Source organism: Schistocerca cancellata, chromosome 2, assembly GCF_023864275.1.
Source record: "Schistocerca cancellata isolate TAMUIC-IGC-003103 chromosome 2, iqSchCanc2.1, whole genome shotgun sequence".
Classification (NCBI taxonomy): domain Eukaryota; kingdom Metazoa; phylum Arthropoda; class Insecta; order Orthoptera; family Acrididae; genus Schistocerca; species Schistocerca cancellata.
The window spans coordinates 846,989,836-847,009,002 of record NC_064627.1 but is presented as its reverse complement, the minus strand read 5'-3'; the positions used below and the strand labels follow the sequence as shown (position 1 = coordinate 847,009,002).

The 19,167-nt window shown below is 36.8% G+C and overlaps 1 protein-coding gene across 3 annotated transcripts in view; it reads left to right on the top strand.

Annotated features, from left to right (window-relative positions):
* LOC126162764 (nonsense-mediated mRNA decay factor SMG8) overlaps nt 1-19,167 on the top strand; it is a 101,666-nt gene that overhangs the window by 46,512 nt on the left and 35,987 nt on the right. For 2 of the 3 annotated variants that reach the window (XM_049919454.1, XM_049919456.1), the window contains exons 7-11: nt 6,379-6,485; nt 7,130-7,369; nt 7,613-7,845; nt 14,819-15,034; nt 15,230-15,351. In XM_049919454.1, the coding sequence (XP_049775411.1) occupies nt 6,379-6,485; nt 7,130-7,369; nt 7,613-7,845; nt 14,819-15,034; nt 15,230-15,351 (918 nt within the window). The remainder of the gene's footprint in view (nt 1-6,378; nt 6,486-7,129; nt 7,370-7,612; nt 7,846-14,818; nt 15,035-15,229; nt 15,352-19,167) is intronic. The other variant, XM_049919455.1, reaches the window with a different exon arrangement.

Here is a 19,167-nt window from a genome sequence, read left to right as displayed (position 1 = left end):
AACCATGTGCTTGAATAGAATTCTAGGCCATCATCAGTGCAGATTCTCTTTAAGTATTCAAGTATTTACTGCTTTTTGTATCTCCTTGCATCATCCATGATGGTATTAAATATCCATTGCCTCCCAACCTTGGAACATCAGTAGGTCCCATGAGATCACTACGAACAAGTTCTAATATGGCTTTTCATTCCTTTGAATTGTGTGGTACAGTTTTTGGAAAGGATCTGTGTGTCAATTTACCCACCATCATCACAGTATTTTGCCTTTTTTGCAGTTTAATCTCAGGGCGACTTCCTGTCTTATCATGTTGTTGACTGTACTCTTACTGATGTGTACAATTTGACGTGCTACAAGTCTAGGGATTTTGTGTTAAATTTATTATTTCTCAGTATTTTATTGATCTTCTATCATCTACACACAGCTTTGCAGTTTGAGACTCCTAAGACCACTAGCTGGTTACAAACTCGTAGAGTGCATAAAGATTAGTGGAATTAAGAATGAACTGGTCACCATAGGCACAGGTCAGAAAATAGAGGAATACAGAAGGAAAAGACGTGGACACATTAAGTGAATGTCAGATGAATGAATACCTAAATTAGTGTACAAACATACACCTCAAGAAAAAATAAATGTTGGGCATCCTAAAATGAGATGGTAAAATCATCTGCAGTCTACTTGGAACTGGAACAGTCAAGGATTCCTAAAACAAAACTGGATATGATAAAACAACCTTCCTATTGAGTATTACTGAGTAGTCTTCCAAATTCATCATAGATTTTGCAAACCTTCTTATCAGAAATGACCTTTCTGTCATTTTCAGTGAGCTGATTCATTGATAAGATTGCGTGGTCGATCTCAGGAACAAGTAGTGTATTTTTATCTACAAATACTGTAGTCAAACCTTAATTTTTAATTATCTTCTAATTTTTAATTATCTTCTAATTTTTAATTATCTTCTCCCTTATTGTACCTTTACCCTTGGCTTCTCTTTTTCTGCCGTCAGCTAAAGTTATGTTTTCAAATAAAATATTTTTATCAACAGCTAGGAAATAATTTTCCATTTGGAAACGTGAGATAAGTTGTCCTGGAATACACTGTGCAGTTGTCACTAATCAAAGTAACTTTGTCACAGGAAGCCCTCTTACTGACACCACCTTGTTACTTCTTTTGCTCTCATTTAAATTCTTCCATTTCAGGGCAGTTTCTGGATAGGTGATCGACTTTGTGACTGTTGTAAAAAGTAAAATTACCTTATTGTGTTGCTTCTTTCTTTGTTTATTCCTATTCTTTGACCTGTTGTTGTGTAAATAACATTTTTGTATCTTTGGTTACTGGTATTAGCTTTAAAGGACATTGCAGAATGTTTAACTTCATTACATTCGTGACATCTATATCTTCAGTGAGTGGATGTCTTTTAATAGTAGTGTGCTTCTAATCATAATCTGACAAATCACTCAAAGCTGTAATTACTGCATCTCATTCATCTGGAATTCCATGTAGAACAATTGTTGCTAGATCTCCATCTTCAATTTCATCACTAATGTTCATGAGATCTTCTACAATTTTGTTTATCAGTCCTAGGTAATGCTTCATAGATTCACAATTCTTCTTTTACAGCAAATTTTATTTCAATCTTATTTGCATCACTGCAGAATTTGCTATCATTTGGGGCAAATAATTTTTGAAGATCTTTCTACACTGTTTTTGGATTTGCCAAACTACATTGTGCATTTTCTGTTCATTGCATTTTTTCTGGACCTTACCTTGACATGATATATTTGCCTTTTTATTGGCAACTGATGCATCTTCACCAGAATCAGTCTCACCATACTCAGTTATAGACACAAATCAGAATCTGTTAGATTCATTTTCATTTAGTACAACCCAGTAGGCATAATGCACTCCACTCGGTTTCTCACTGCTGTGTCTGTTCTCTGTTACCTCTGTATATTTCACAAATCATGTTGTTAAAAGAACACATTATATTTCCCATGAAACTCATGAACACATCTTGGCATAAATCTATGTTGTCAAAATGCTTAGCAGAAAAATACTCTTTTGGTATTGGCTAATATTTCATCTTTGCCACTATATGAGTTTTACATTGGCTAATTGACACTAATGCAGTTTGCTATTTTTTGCTAGCATACCTGGGTCCATAACCATTGTTGGAATAGAATAAACGGTATATTGCACACATTAATATTTATAGAAAGAAAAACAGTATATAACATTAAAGTAGAGAAACTAATTATTCTTTTTGAGCAGGACAAAATTTTTTTGATTCTTCATTGTCGTTTTATACAACAGGACTGTCAAAGATAATCCAGTCGCTAAAACAGAACAGATCAAGTGGCTATCATCCATTTACTTAACTTAAACTCTTAAAAAAGTTTAATTAGCTTCTTTGAACAGAATGACGTCCTCCATACCAACTAATGTGGATTTCTAGAACTCAGGACATGTAGAACTCACCTCATGCTTTTCACACGACATCCCAATAGCCATGAAACAAGACAATTTGGTGGATACCCTATTTTTTGATTTACAAAAAGCACCTGTCTCAGTATCACACCAGCATTTTAACAAATGTAAGCCCATAAGGAGTAGCAAACTAAATTTGTGACTAGACTAAGTATTTCTTGGTGGTGAGGATACATCTAGGATGGAGAGCCATCAACAGAAGTACTTCAAGTGTGCCACCAGCAAAATGTATTGTGACCCACGCTTTCATGTTATGTATGTATCACTCAGGAGATAATATTAATGGTAACCTCAGGTTTTTCATAGATGATGCAGTTACCTACAGTGATGTACTACTGATAAAAAAACTGCACAAATGTCATGTTAAATATTTATACAATTTAAAGGTTGTTCAAAAACTGGGGATTTGCTTCAGATGTTCAGGAATATAAAATTGTTCACTTCATATAAGTGATTTGCAGTTGGTGTAACCTAGGTGTAAAAATTTGTGAGGATGTGAAATGGAAAATAACATATGCTCACTACACTGAGGCGACAAAAGTCATGGAATATCTCCTAACATTGTGTCAGGTCTCCTTTTGCCCTGTGCAGTGCAGCAGCTCGATGTAGCATAGACTCAACAATTTTTTGGAAGGCCCCTGCAGAAATAACGAGTCATGCTGCCTCTACAGCTGTCCATAATTGCAAAAGTGTTGTCATTGTAAGATTTTGTGCATGAACTGACCTCTCGATTATATCCCATAAATGTTCACTGGGATTCATGTCGGACAGTCTGGGTGACCAAATCATTCACTTTAATTGTCCAGAATGTTATTCAAATCAATCATGAACAATTGTGGCCCAGTGACATGACACATTTTCATCCATAAAAATTGAAGTCCATAAATGGCTGCAAATGGTCTCCAAGTAGTTGAACATAACCATTTGCAGTCAATGATCAGTTCAGTTGGACAAGAGGATCCAGTCCATTCAGTGTAAGCACAGCCCACACCATTGTGGAGCCACCAGCAGCTTGCACAGTGCCTTGTTGACAACTTGGGTCCATGGCCTTGTGGGCTCTGCACCACACTTGAACCATATCGTCAGCTGTTACCAACTGAAATCTGGACCAGGCCATGGTTTTCCAGTTGTCTAGGATCCAACTGATACGGCCACAAGTTCAGGAGAAGCACTGCTGGCATTAGCGTGCTGTTAGGAAAGGCCCTCGCATCAGTCTGCTGTCATAGCCCATTAACATCAAATTTCACAGCACTGTCCTAACAGATATGTTCAGCGTATGTCCCACAGTGATTTCTGTATTATTGCATGCAGTGTTGCTTGTGTTTAGCAGTGACAACTATGCTCAAACGCTGCTGCATTTGATTATGAAACGAAGGCCACTGACCACAGCGTTACCCGTGGTGAGTGGTAATGCCTGAAATTTGGTATTCTCATCAGACTCTTGACACTGTAGATCTCAGAATATTGAATTCTCTAATGGTTTCCAAAATGGAATGCCCCATGTGTCCAAGTCCAACTACCATTCAAAACAATATAATGAAAAGGATAGATTGATCTCACCATATAGTGAAAATGTTCAGTCGCAGACAGACACACGAAAACACTGCCAAACAAGTAATCTTTTGGCCAAAAAGCCTTGTTCTGAAGTAAAAAACACATGCATGCACATTCACGCAATTGCAACTGTAACACACATGACTGCTGTTTTTGGCTGCTGAGGCCAGACTAACTACCATTCCATGTTCAAAGCCTGTTAAATCCTGTCATGTGGCCATAGTCGCCTCGGAAACCTTTTAAAATAAATCACCTGAGTACAAATGACTGCTCCACCAACCCACTGCCCATCATACCTTGTGTACACGATAATACCGCCATCTGTATATGTGTATCTCGCTATCCTATGACTTTTGTCGCCTTAGTACAATAGCTGAAAATGGTGGACTTCAGTTCATTGGCAGGGTGCTGGGAAAATGCAGGCAGTTTACAAAGTACATTGTGTACAACCCATCCTAAAATATCGCTTAAGTGTGTAGGATCCATACCCAAGAGTACTAACAGGGGATATTGAACATATGCAGAGAAGGGCAACATGATTGGTCACAGGTTGGAAATGCTGAAAATTCTGAATTGGCAGATTTTTGAAGATAGACACTTATTATCATAGGAAAGCCTAATTACAAAGTTCCAGGAACCAGGCAATCTAAAAACATACTACAAACCCATACATTACACTCCCAAATAGAACATGATGACAAGATTAGACTAGAAGCATTTAAGCAATTGTGGCAGTGAATTAAAGTCATATACTGAAATGAAAATTTGAAAAATGAAAATTGAGTGAAATATGGATGATGGTTCAAACAATACAAAAAGGACAGTTAGTGTTAATATTATTGCTTTACTTTATCACCAACTTCTGGTTCAGCATGTTCATCCTTTGAGAAGATAATTGATTACCAATACGCAGTGTGTTCTAATGTTGCCTTTTATGGAGAAATAAGAAATACACAGTACAGTAGAATATATATTATAGCTAGCTGTGTATTGGATGTGCGGTCATCTGAGGTGAACTTTCCAGGATTTCTGTGCAAAAATGGCCTGCTACTGCCAAGGCATTGTTTTTGTCAGAAGTTTAGATATAATTTGTTGGCTTATGGATGTAAAGGAGGTAAAGAAACAAAATGGAGAAATGATAGAGATCAATGTCTACAACCATGAAGGCAATGTCTGAGAGTACTTCCCATTGTACCACATATTAAGGTTTCTTCCCATTCCAACCATGAATGGAGTTTAGAAAGAATGACTCTGCGCACACGGTAATTAGATGAAGCTTGATTTTGTGCTTGTGGGAGCAATGCATAAGAGGCTGTACAGTATTCCTAGATTCTCCACTTATTACTGGTTCTTTACATTATGTAAATAGTCATTTGCATGATAGTTGCCATTTATCTTCAAGCATCTACCAGTTTAGGTTTTTGAGCATTTCCATGATGCTGTCTCATCAGTCAGAACAACCTGTGACCATTCATGCTATCCTTCCTTGTATCATTCAGTATTGTGTGTTGATTCTATTTGGTGTAGGTCCCACAAATTTGAACAGTATATTAAGCTGAGTCTTAAGATTGTTTTGTAGACAGTCTCCTTTGAATACTGATTGCATTTACCAACAATCCTGCCCTTGAATAAAATTTGATCACTTTCTGTACTGACAATGGAGCATATGTGATAATTCAATTTCATCTCCCAACCAGTTGTTATGCTCATGTATTGATATGATTTGCCTGATCACATTGTGACCATTGACACTGTAGTCATAAGACATTAAGTTTTTTCAAATATACAATTTTACACTGTCCCCCCCCCCCCCCCCCCCCCCCCCCATCCTCCTCAACCTCTCGAAATACCAAATACATACCGAAATGGCATACTCATTAGGCTGCTTCCAATATTTCCTCTACTATCAGTATGGAGATTAGGATGCAAGAGTTGTTCAAATTTATAATTTATTCATTTTTTTTAACATGTTTTAGGAAGACATGATTCCATTATCATGTTACATAAACAGAGAAAACATGACTCCTTATTTCAAACACTAATATTTCCATCATGATTGACAAACTTCAGTTTTAATTTATTACGCTTGTAGCTTGCAGTTATGATTATCATAATTAAGATTGTATTTATGCAACCAGAAGATTGTTATTACTAAGCAGTGTTACACTTATGTGTTAACTAAACACCATGCTGTATTTAATGCTTAAATTATTCGTCTATTTACTATTGGTATTGTTTCATTTTTCTTCCTCTAATTGAGATATAAGAAATGGAATGCACATATGCATATGTGTATACACTACAACTGAGTTTCTTGCGACATTTGTTTCTGTATTGTAGGTTCACGTCACTCCTTTAAAAGTTTCCTGCATCAGCATATTGACCTTGCCCTTGGAAAAGGTTTTGATGACAATGTTGGAAAACATGCATTACCAAGTTACTTTGAGGTAAGAGCTTGGTGTCTTTCTTGTGTCACAGCAGAATGTTACACACATATCTAGTAAACAGATTTATCATAACAGCTAAGTACATACACGGTTTTATTTTAATACTATATAAAAATGTTGTGTGGTATACATCACACATCACTGTACCAAATAAATATATGAGTGGCTTTCCTAGTCTTACACCGACATTTTTAAATTTCTAACATTTTAGTGGATATAAGACAAAAAACTGTAAACTACTCAACTTAACAACAGTTACATAACTTCACATCTGAATTATAGTCTGTTGAAGAATGTTCCTAGACTGTTTGAAATTTTGTGTCCATTGATGTTTAAAATATGCCGATATGATGCCATTTCATTCCAGTCGCATTCATTATTTCTGAATTATGCTGTTTAATAGATAAATGTGACATCATAACAGTGGATTCTTTTGAAATACAAATACAATCAACATAAAATTTAGTTGTATTTAATTTTTCTTAATTTTCCAGAAAGAAAATAACTAAAAGATTCTGTTAGTAACAAAATTATTGTAGTCTTTTTTGACAAGAGAAACTGGTATGAATAGCTCCATTATAAAGTGGAATAATAAGTTTGTGTATATTTGCTTCTAATGAGTCTAATTATTCCATTGTTTTCAGGTAGCAACTGCAAGTGTATGGTTTGAACTAGCAAACAAATTGATAGCATTGTTTTTGCCTGGGTCAGATGCTGTACCTGATAAGTCTTCAAGACAACAAGTATTCACAACATTGTGCACAATGCTTGACACTGATGTACGTTTCAGTGAGGGGCGTTGTGGCAAAGTTCTACCATTGGCTATAGCAGCATACCAGGAGAACCTGCCACCTCATTATACTCGTGACTACCATGAAGAACGGGTGAGAATATTCAGAAATGAAATAGCAGTTGTTACTTTTCTAGTTGCTCTTTTACTTCTAGCTATATTTTTGAAACTTACATTATTTATTGTTCAGTGTAGCACACAAGCATTATTTCGTAATGTTGCACTTTACAGTTTATCATGAGCTATTTATTCAAATGTGAAACTCACAATTTGTTTGATTATTAATATTTTGGTGTTTTATTACCTTCACATAATTTTTCTTTCTCTTGTGGTTCAGCTTGGCCATGCTCTCTCATTGTTTATGGCCCAAGCACGTGGCCCCTTAGTGGAAGAATACACAACCCAGTTAGAAAGAGAATGTGAACGTCACTGGAGATCTGGACGGCAAATGTGTGAAGTTTTAAGCCTGACAGGCCATCCTTGCACAAACCCACTACACAGAGGTGGTGGGGAAGGTGCAGGTGGTGGAGAACTTAACACAGAAGCAGCAGATTCCGAAGTAACTGACACGTAAGAGATTTTCAGCACAAAAATTATAACTGTATCATAACCCTGGCTACAAGGCAGGCTTATATGAATAGAAAGGTGGTATCTGTCATTACTATTCCTTAGTTTATCCATTGTTCTTCACTTATTTATCAGTGAAAATATGAATGATTTTATTCTTCACATTGTTTTACTAAAGCAATTGTATAAGGATGATATATGAAACTCAAAATTTCAGTAAGTAGACTTCACTTCTGGGAGTAGAACTTAGTGAATTGGGATACATTCTCTTAGCATCACAGCAGCCTCATTGTAAAGAATGTTGAAAATTTTTAATTGTATATTGCATTGACAATTTCAAATACATATTACAAAAGGATTATATATATAGAAAGATGATGAGACTTACCAAACAAAAGCGCTGGCAGGTCGATAGACACACAAACAAACACAAACATACACACAAAATTCTAGCTTTCGCAACCAACGGTTGCCTCATCAGGAAAGAGGGAAGTAGAGGGAAAGACAAAAGGATTTGGGTTTTAAGGGAGAGGGTAAGGAGTCATTCCAATCCCGGGAGCGGAAAGACTTACCTTAGGGGGAAAAAAGGACAGGTATACACTCGCACACACACACATATCCATCCGCATATACACAGACACAAGCAGACATTTGTAAAGGCATTTCCCACGTGGAATGTTTCCCTCTATTATATTCGTTACAAAAGGATTACATTGAATAACTTCTTCTCTGTAGCTCCTTGCTTACATTGATGATGAAAATATCTTATTTTTGTGAGTTTTGTTCATATATATCATATGAAATAATATTCCAGTTGCATTCTGCACTTATGAGAAAAGCATTAATTGCATAATATATATACAGCAAAAATGATGATGAAAAATGATCAGTTTTCAATTGTCTATTGATCCTGTCAATTTTAATTTTGAGACAACTGCGCATCATGAATTTCAGGGCCTGTTTTCTCAAAAACTGAGGTATTGACCCAAAATATCTTAAGCATCTTTCATTTTAGATTTTACACAAGTTACTGCCAAATATGATCCAAATCAGTTGGCTCTGTCTGAGGCCCTCCCCTCATTAGATAATGTACACCACTTTCATTTGAACATAGATTACCACATCTTTGCTACTACAGTGACTAAAACACTTTATCAATAGTACAATCAGCTTGCAGCTTCTCCCCAATAAAAGCAATGTCTGTCATGATGGAGGCTCTCATTGTGCGTCTTGATTGTTTTTGTATTTCCTGTACTACTTGATCCACTGTCTTCTGCTCACAGTATCCATGTAACTCATGTTATCTTCACCATCAACTGAGAAAACTTTTCAATATCTGGTAACAGAAGAATCTTAACTAGATTTCAATTTTTTTCGAAAATAATGACTATCAGAATTGTGTCTTATTGCAAATCTTGGACTCCGTAAGGGAGTAAACAGGTTGTGAAGCAATTGTTAATATACAAATTCATTCCAATAATTAACAACAATGCATGAGACTGTCACACATATTATCCATCTTGGACACGTTCTGAAGTTTGAGGATGTACAGTATTGTACATCTATTGTAGAGCTATCGGATTAACACTCCTATTCCTACCAATTTTGTTACAGAAAAAAATACAAATGAAGAGAAACTGTGGAATGCATTTATGAATTGAACACAGGTTCTCTGCTCTCCAGCTGATTGCTCGGCCATTACGCTCCCAGTGCTTTCGAAGATCAGAATTTACCTTGTCGGAACATAAATGACAGTTGTCAAAGTTTTTCCACAGTTTCTAGGAAAATGTGCATTTGTAGGCCCCATAAAAATGCTCAGTTTCCAATTATCCATTGATTCCATAAATTTTGAGTTGATTGCTCAACATGAACTTTAACGGTGGTTTCCTTAAAAACGGGTGTACTGAGCCAACATATCGGGGTTACCGTATTTACTCGAATCTAAGCCGCACTTTTTTTCCGGTTTTTGTAGTCCAAAAAACCGCCTGCAGCTTAGAATCGTGTGCAATGCAAGCGGAAGTTCTGAAAAATGTTGGTAGTGCCGCCACAACTAACTTAGATGTATGTAGTGCTACACAGGCATGCTTTGCAGGCACAAAGATAAATACTGGTACCAAAACCTCTGCGTCAGTAAATAAATTTAAAAGAAGGGTGGAAGACCAGTATTTTTCTCCGCCCCAAGTTTCGACCACTGCATTTTCATACATTATCCATAGAAGTAAATACCAATTTCATATTGTTCATTTTCGAATGTAGCAGCATTTCAATGTACTATGAAAATCCAACTGGCAAGACTGTTTGTCAATATGGCCAACTGTGAGAAAAGATGGTTGCTAATAGGAACTTTTATGAATTGTGAATCACATACATTATTCTCTTCACCATAAGAATAATACGAATATAAACATTTTGCCATGTATTGTTTCGTGTTTGCTGCTATCTCATTTAAATCCTGTCTGCCTAATAAACTGCGAAACTAGAGTGAGACAACAGCAAACGTGGAAGAATATACATATCATGTCATGTTTATATTTGCATTATTCTTATGCCTAATAGTGATACAGTCAGAAATGAAGCACGACAATTGACTAGATTTTTAAATCTAAGATGACTCTAATTTCTGTGCAGAATGTAATGTACTAAAGAGGTGCCTGCAAAGATTTTCAAACGGAGAAAATTTTTCGCTAAACTCTCGCTCAGAACATCTTCTATCATACGCAGTCTATTATTTGGTTCTTGTTGTTCATTATCAAAGGAAGCACCAGTTTAAGTAACAACGAATAGCAGTCTTTTGCCATTGTTCCACTAATGAGAAGATTCCTCTCTTCTTTTTTTTTTTTTTTTTTTTTAAATTGTAAGCGGCGGTAGCGTGCACAAAAGCAAGCCATGCCGCGAGCGGCGACAGATCATAAACACTCATTATCAGAATGCAACAAACAACGCATGGCACAGTACAGTAATGCATTTTCAGCTTAGAGTGACCTAAACACCTATAACAAAGAGAACGGCACTTATCAGATCAAAGAAAAATAAGCAATCAATTCAAACCAGACGAAGCACATGAAAAAGGAATGGTACCCATATAAATACGGACGGAGCACCTGACTCACAGCAATGGCTAGCTGGTAAAGCTTAACTGCTAAGCTCACGACTCGGACCAAACTACTGTAGCTGTATCGTCATTCATTCAACCTAAATTGTCTCTCATATTACAATGGACCAACTTTGTATCGATTTGGAGGTGCGGCCTAAAACTTTTCTCTCCCCTTGAATTTCGAGTCTCAAATTTCAGGTGCGGCTTAGATTTGATAAATTTTTTTTTCCTTGATTTTGAGTCTCATTTTTCAGGTGCAGCTTAGATTCGAGTGGGCTTAGATTCGAGTAAATACGGTATTGAGCCAAAATATCTTACAGTCTTTCAGTTTATGTTGTACGGAATGTGCCAAATATGAGATGAATTGGGTGACGGTATCTCAGGCCTTCCCTTTGTAAGTTAAAGGTGAATCTGAAGGTTGAGAACTGAATTAGGTAGTTTTTTTTTTCTGAAAGTGTTTTTTTGAAGTGTAGCCTTGAGTAAAGAGGAAATGTGGATGATTAAGTGTACAACCAAGAAGAGAATAGAATAGAAGCTTTTGAAATTTGGTGCTGAAGATTAGGTGAGAAGTTGGATAACTAATGAAGAAATACTGACTCACATTAGATAGGAAGGAAATTTATCATACAATTTGACTAAAAGATGGATACATGGACACGACACTTCCTGAGACACCAAGGAATCCTCTGTTTGGCAATAGAAGGAAATGTTGGTAGAAAAAATTGAATGGGGAGACCAATAGTAAGCATGTTCAAATGGATGTAGGTTGCAGTAGTTGTACAGAGATGAAGAAACTTGCACAGGATATACTAGCTTGGAGGAGAGGTGCACCAAGTCAGTCTTAGGACTGAACACCACAACAATAAAAAATGTGTAAGTAAACAGATAGTCCAGGTAATTCCCTAAAAGTCCAAAGTCAGAAATTACAGTTGCTGCACATAGAGTGCACAATAGAAAGTTACAATAAATGTTTACCAATACCTATTAACAGTCAAACATGCAAATGTGGAAAATTATCAACGTTTATATGTTGCTCTATACTGAAGTGTGCTGACTGGCATGTAAGTTCAGTATGTCTGCACCTGATTTTAGTTAACATCTCCTGCAGTAAGAATTACAGCAGTTTTTCTTTCATGACACCCAAGAAGTACTTGTAAATGTTACATATTATACACGGTTATGTCTGTATTACTTTTGCCCAAAATTGACCTTTTATAATGGATTTTCTGTTCCTTGATGAAGTTCATCTTCTCTCTAGAAGGCTGGACACAGTTAGCATTGAAGTATATGATGAATAGCCTGGTTTTCTCATCAGTCACACTGAATATCATCTTTATCAGTGGAACCCCATCCTGCAACATTACCTCTGCTATGCCATCTCCAGATCTTAGTCTATACAGTGACTTCCAAGTCATCCATTTCTCATCGTAACCAGAATGTAAAGTTTCAGAAACTCTTCCAGCCAATGAGAAGACAGGTCATAGCCCTCCATAGTTGCAGCCTAGCTACCCCATAGTTGCAGCCTGGCTTTTTCAGCTGTGGTTCTGAGTACATTCGGTGTTTTAAGGAAACACCTCCCTGATTTTAGTCTTGTGGCTGTGGATCATGCCTATACAGAGGAAGAGTTTCTCATACTCCACTGTCTTTCTTTCCCTATATGCAGCTATTTATCTTGGAACAAGAAGTGATGCTATTCCTGTGAGGTGGTGGTAAAGCCATTCGAATGGAGTAGATTTCAAGCAACCTGTTAAGATTCTGCAGGTATTCTGACAGTTGATTATGGGTTCATCCTGAAACATGTCCAAATGGTGGTGTACAAAATTTTGATTTAAATTCGTAGTGTTTGGGAAGATGATGACATTCAAGCAAATTTTCTGGCTTCAAGGCATGGTGCTCAAAGAAAATTTTATTAAAATTATGATCCTGCACAAATGAGACCAGTTGCTGGTGCTGACACACTTTTGTGGTGTTGTCACATCCAGTGAGTGATCTAGATACTCAAGGTCATTGGAGACTGGAGAAGGTCTTTCAAACTTCCAGTTAGCTATCTTGACATTAACTGATGGGTGCATCAGTTAATGTCAAGATAGCTAACTGGAAGTTTGAAAGAGTTATGGAACTCACTCAGGAAATAAATGGCAAAGACAAGACTCAAATAACTACAATCTTTAATTGTATGTTTGAGCAAGAATTGGATAATGACTTGAGTGAAAGTACACTACTACTGATTGCAAAATCCCATGGAGGGATGTATGTGCCTAAGTATGAGCATGAGCACAGCCAGAGTGAATACTACAAGTCCAGGCCCCAGGCCTGACCTACATAGACATCCCTCCTGGACCATTGTCTGTACTGAACTCCCTCCCAGGCTACGCCACTCCGCCTTTCGTCTGTGTGGCAGGCTGTGTCGCCCCTTCCACATTGGCACTTCTGGTCACTGCCCAGTGGGGCCTTGTGTGACCATACATGGTCACTGTCAGTGCACTGCCATGCCTACCAACTCTCCATGTGTGCTCACATCATACCTTGAGAGTCTATATAACATTTCTAGCCCACTCTCAAACCAACAACCTTCTTGTGCCATGCTCTTTGCACTCCGAGTGCTGTCTAGATAACTTATTCATTCTGGCTGCTGTTCTTTTGTCCTTCAGACATTGCATTTTTTAATAATATGACACTATGCTATCGATCACATGGTCTCACCAGGCCAGTCATGTGGTGCAGTAGTGTTGTATGGCAATTTTGGTCCGAGCAGTAGTGTGCGCACACACACACACACACACACACACACACACACACACACACACACAGAGAGAGAGAGAGAGAGAGAGAGAGAGAGAGAGAGAGAGAGAGAGAGAGAGAGAGAGCATCTCTGATAATCAATTTGATTCCCCTTGGAGTCAGACAAGATGGAATAATTTGAAGTCATAGTTTGAGGATAATGAACCTGAAGGGAAAAATTAGATGGTATGATAAAATGCAGGCTAAGCTGAATGGTAATGTAAACTGCTGTAGTTATACTTCTTGGGCTTTTATAGATCTAGATAGACAGAAGAGGCCAGTTACTTGGAAGACAATATGAAATGGCATCAAAGTGCCATTTGCATCCATCACATTAGACTGTGGCCAACATAGATTGGTTAACTGTTTAATTGCTGTTGAAGGCCTATACTAACACCTGCAATGACTTAACAATGATGCAGAAATGATGATAGCAGTTCATGATGCTCTTGTCCTACTGACTATCAAAGCTTGAGAATATTTGTGGGATTTTCCTGTATCTGACAGTCACTCAAGTGAACTGAAGTTGTTACTAGAGACTGTTGCTGTAGGGATACGAAGGTACCACAATAGGACTGTAAGACCAATAGTTTTCCAAATCTTAAAACTTAATGCAGATATTGTTCTTGGAACATAGGTATGTACTACAAAGCTTTCATCACACTGGCAGCACCTTCAGTTTGCAGTATTCATCAGTGACCTTCTCTTGCCATTGAGGAAACTGCTATATTTTACCTTCTTTTGTGAATCATTTTTGATGGGCTAACTGTTCTGCAAATAAATTTCCATAAATATTTATTATACAACTTACACTTTTTTCATTTGTTAGATGTAAGCTAGTTTTTCTGTTTGATTCCAAAAAAATTAAGAAAACTGTACAACATGTGTTTATTAATAGTTCGTGATTTTTGTTCAGAAACTCATGTGTATAATATTCACACAAATTTTTCTGCCATATGAATTTAATGTTTATTTTAAAACTAAATGAAGAGGATAAATACATTGCAGATATTCTCAAAATGATATATATTTGATACACTTAAGAAAGTGAATGGTCATGATAAATGTTAAGGTTCTTAAAATAGTGTTTCTTATCTCCAGAAGAGATCCATCACAGTTACCTCTGATGGAACACTCAAGTGGAGTACGTTATGTGTCTGCCTGCAATTGTGGCCGTAAGCAAGGACCAAGAGAAGATCCTTTCACTGTACGAACTGCCAACTATGACTTCTACAGGTTGCTGGGAGAAGAGTGTGGGTGTAACAAACTAGAGAGTTTTCATTTTCCAGTATTTCAGCCAAGCACTCAAAATTACAGGTGAACTTAATAATGTGATTTTTTGTTGGCATTGTTATGTGTGCATCCCATTTGAAAGATACACAATGCATATTTCAGAATTGAATTTTGTAATAATGCCTCACATTTGTTAAACGATATTGTAAGAAAGTATTTGATGTTCTTTTATTTGATTGATTTATTTATTTAGTTATATATTTATCTTTATGTCATCAGGGCTGCACAACTGTTCTCAAATGGTGCTAACAGCAAAAGGAAAGATAGTTCAGCAAAATGTGTGGAGGGCAAGGAACTTACAGTTAATACACCCCAAGGAAATACCCAAGTTTTCAGCTTAGGTAAGCTAATTTAAGAAATACAAATCGGAAGGGAACAATTACTCATATTATCATAAAATTTGGCTGCTGTAGTATTCCTCTTAGCTACTAAAACTCTTTATTACAACAAGATATTATTATGATATTAGAAATGACATTATAATTGCCTATAATCTAAATGATGTCTCTGTTGTGTATTGAACACGTTAACTTAATTTTTTTCTGACAGTTTTGATAATTCAGACATGGATACACTGAGAAGATAAGTTAATTTGTTTCTTGTGGGAGTGAAAGTGTATGAGGTTATGAGTTTTGCAGAAAAAGAAAATGAGGAAACAAAGTAGGAAATGAAAGTGAAAGGAAGAAAATCAAAGTGAGAAGGTTACATCATAAAACAGAGAAAGAATAGATGAGATTGATTGGACAAGGGGAAACAAATGACTGGCACACATGATTAAACAATGGGATGGGATAGATTGCTACTTACTTACATGTAGCTTTCAGCTATATCCTTTGCCAGTAAAGAAAAACACCCACCCACCCACACACACACACACACACACACACACACACACACACACACACACACACACACAAAAGGGGGAGGGGGGCAAGCACATCTCATTTTCTTTCTTGTGTGTGTGTGTGTGTGTGTGTGTGTGTGTGTGTGTGTGTGTGTGTATGTGTGTCTCTGTCTGTCTACTGACAAAGGCTGTGGTCGAAAGCTGCATGTGAGTGTCTTTTTAGTCACACCTGTCTGCAACTTGACGTGTCTTCTTTACAGTAAGTAGGGATCTATCTTTTCATACAGTGTTGACATACATGATTAGTGAACATAAATGGCAAGACAGAGATGATGGGAACAATCACAATTTTGATGGAAGAACAGTGTTCAGAGAAGTAAAAGATAATGAAATCTGGCGTAGAGGCAAATTATTATGAGAATGAATCAAAGAAATTTCTGCATATTTTCTTGTCCACAAGTAAATGATGCTTGTGTTTTAATTTTTGTTTCCATGAGCCTTCCTGGCAGATAAAAAGTGTGTCTGTGATTGTACCCCAAACAAGGACTCTGGCCTAGCTTCGACTATGAACTATCTTCATAGCTTCAATTCTGTCAGTACCTCATTTGTTCTTTCCAAAGTTCATAGTATCTCTCCTGCCACCTTGCTACACTAGCATTCCTGGTTTTAAAAAAAAGGCATGGATAAAAATGGCTTTTTCACAGTGTAAGGGTGGTTTCCACAATACAGGACAGAGTATATATTGCTGTGGCACTTTCTGACAGAAGAAAACTGAGTCTCTGTCAACTTAAAAAGCCAAACCCTTGATTTATGTGGTCATTGCTCTTACTGAATGACTCTCCAGCAACTTGCCTTCACAGTTTCAAGCTTGGATTGCTCAGTTAGTACAGGCGTTGCACTCACAGGCATGGTTTTAGATTTGAGTCTAGGTGTGCCACACAGTTTTGTTCTGTCAGGAAGTTCCACAGCAATGCACACATGGCCTCAAAGTGATAAATTCATTTGGGGAACATAATCTTTTCCTTCCTTGTATTAAAATAGGGTGTTTAAAGGAAATGGTTGGTTATTGTTAGAGGTGTCTGGTAAAAAGTCAAGTGTCTGCAAAAATGGAATAAGCTTTCATGTAAAAATTAAATAATAAAAGAGATCACTTTATTATATACATATTATGGAAAAAAACTACTTACTGCCACAGAATGGAAAATACAGTGTTCAACATACAAAGGAAAATTCAATGGAGGAAATTAATAAATTTGATTTAGAATTGCTTGCCAGTAGGAGGTGAAATGTGTGGTACTGCTGACAGACACATGTAAAAGTAAAAGTTATTATTATTCTTAGTGTTATTGTTATTCAGATTTTGGAACTAATTATTCCTTCCACAGGTGAGTCCCCCTCATCCTGCAACCTGGATGACCTGTCCTTCATTTTTAACCTTCCCCAACTATCTCCCTCTTCTCTGCATGGAAGGCATTATTAGTTTCGAAAACTAGGTAGTGTGTCACATTTACTTTTCTATGTATGTTTTGGCAGTACTACACATTTTGCCTCCTCACCAGCAGTTCTGTCTCAAACTTATTGTTAAGTATAATGTTGAATAATTCTGAGAAATTTTTGTATTGTCAGGAGGGGAAAAAATCATAATAAATTAAATCAAAAGATGTATCTTTACGTAGACAAAAAAGTTACACTATGAAATGAGGTGTTTTCAAATTTTTAAGAGAAGAAGAATGTATGAAATGTTAAAAAGACTAGATCTGCAAAACCATTCTTGTTACAAGAAGTGAAGAATAAGGATCTATGTTAAAGTTATGGCAATATAGAGTAAATGTTGGGGTACTATGCTATCAAATTAAAGTATAAAAAATAACTGCTGTACATAATTAAATAATAACGAAATAACAGATGGAATGACTGAATATGGAAACACCCCTGAACTTCTCATAAACAGTAGAAAATTGATGAGACCCTAGGAAGAAATCAGTAAAGAAATAGGAAACAATTTCAGCCATTAGCTATTTGGGAATACTTGCAACATCAACTGCAGAACTACCAGTAACATTGACTTCAAAGTGGACACAGGTCATGAATAATGTCAGAAATGCGTTGTTGGAGGTACACAGGAAACTACAGAGTATAGGAAACGAAAAACATAAGTCATCATTAAAGCAGTGTTTACTGGGATTATTCTTTGTATTAGGAATCAAAGTAGGTTCCAGGTGACTGAACATATTGAATTATGTACCCACCTATGTATGGATGGGGAGTGTATGTTTTAGTACTAGTAGTTATCTGTTTTCTGTCCGATTTGCAGATGCAGGTGCAGTGCACTTAGGAAGAGATCTTCTACTTTTCTGTATGTGCAAGAATCTCCTTAATTTTATTAATGGTGTTCTCACATGCTATGTACGAGGTCTGTTCAAAAAATCCGGAACATTCGGAATTTCCCGCCAATGGTATGTTGGAGTGAAATGCGGTTGGCATCACTGCACAAGCCTGTGTTTAATGTATAACTACCAGAAGCTTTATTGTTGTTTGTCTGTTAGATATTGTTCAGTAACATATTGAGTAGATCATTGTGTCACACAGTTTGTGAATTTCGAGATGGCAGAGTTAGAGGAGCAAAGTGTCTGCATTAAATTTTGCGTGAAACTCAAGAAAACCTTTACAGAGACACACCAAATGATGCAGGAAGCCTATGGTGATAAATGCTTAAGCCGTACTCAGTGTTACGAATGGTTCACATGGTTTAAAAATGGCCAGACAGAAGTTAAAGATGATCCTCATGATTCTTGAATTTTCCCAACATACTGAATATTCTATGAAGTTTAGGGATTGCAGCCAGATCATGTTGACTTCTTGCCACAATATTTCAGCTGGCTATTGTCCAGCCCTCTCCAGTTGCCAGCCAAAATATTGAGGTAAAACAATATGATCCTACTGCAATCCCAAAACCTCATCGAAAGATGACCCTCGTTTAGGATGCCCTTCGATGTCTACCAATGACACTCATGTCAGAAATGTCATGAAATTGAGCATACCAATTGAAGAGTGACTGCACAAGAGATTGCAGAAGAATGTAACATTTCAGTTGGATCATGTCATGAAATCTTGATACAATATTTTGGAATACATTGTGTTGCTGCGAAGTATGTCCCATGGCTCATGAGTCAGGACCAGAAACACCTTCACCTCAAAAAAAAAAAAAAACTTCATAAGGTCATGTCAAATGTCAAAGCTGTGCTGATAGTTTTCTTTGACTTTGTGGCATTAGTTCATCATGAATTCATGCCTCAGGGACAAACTGTTAATT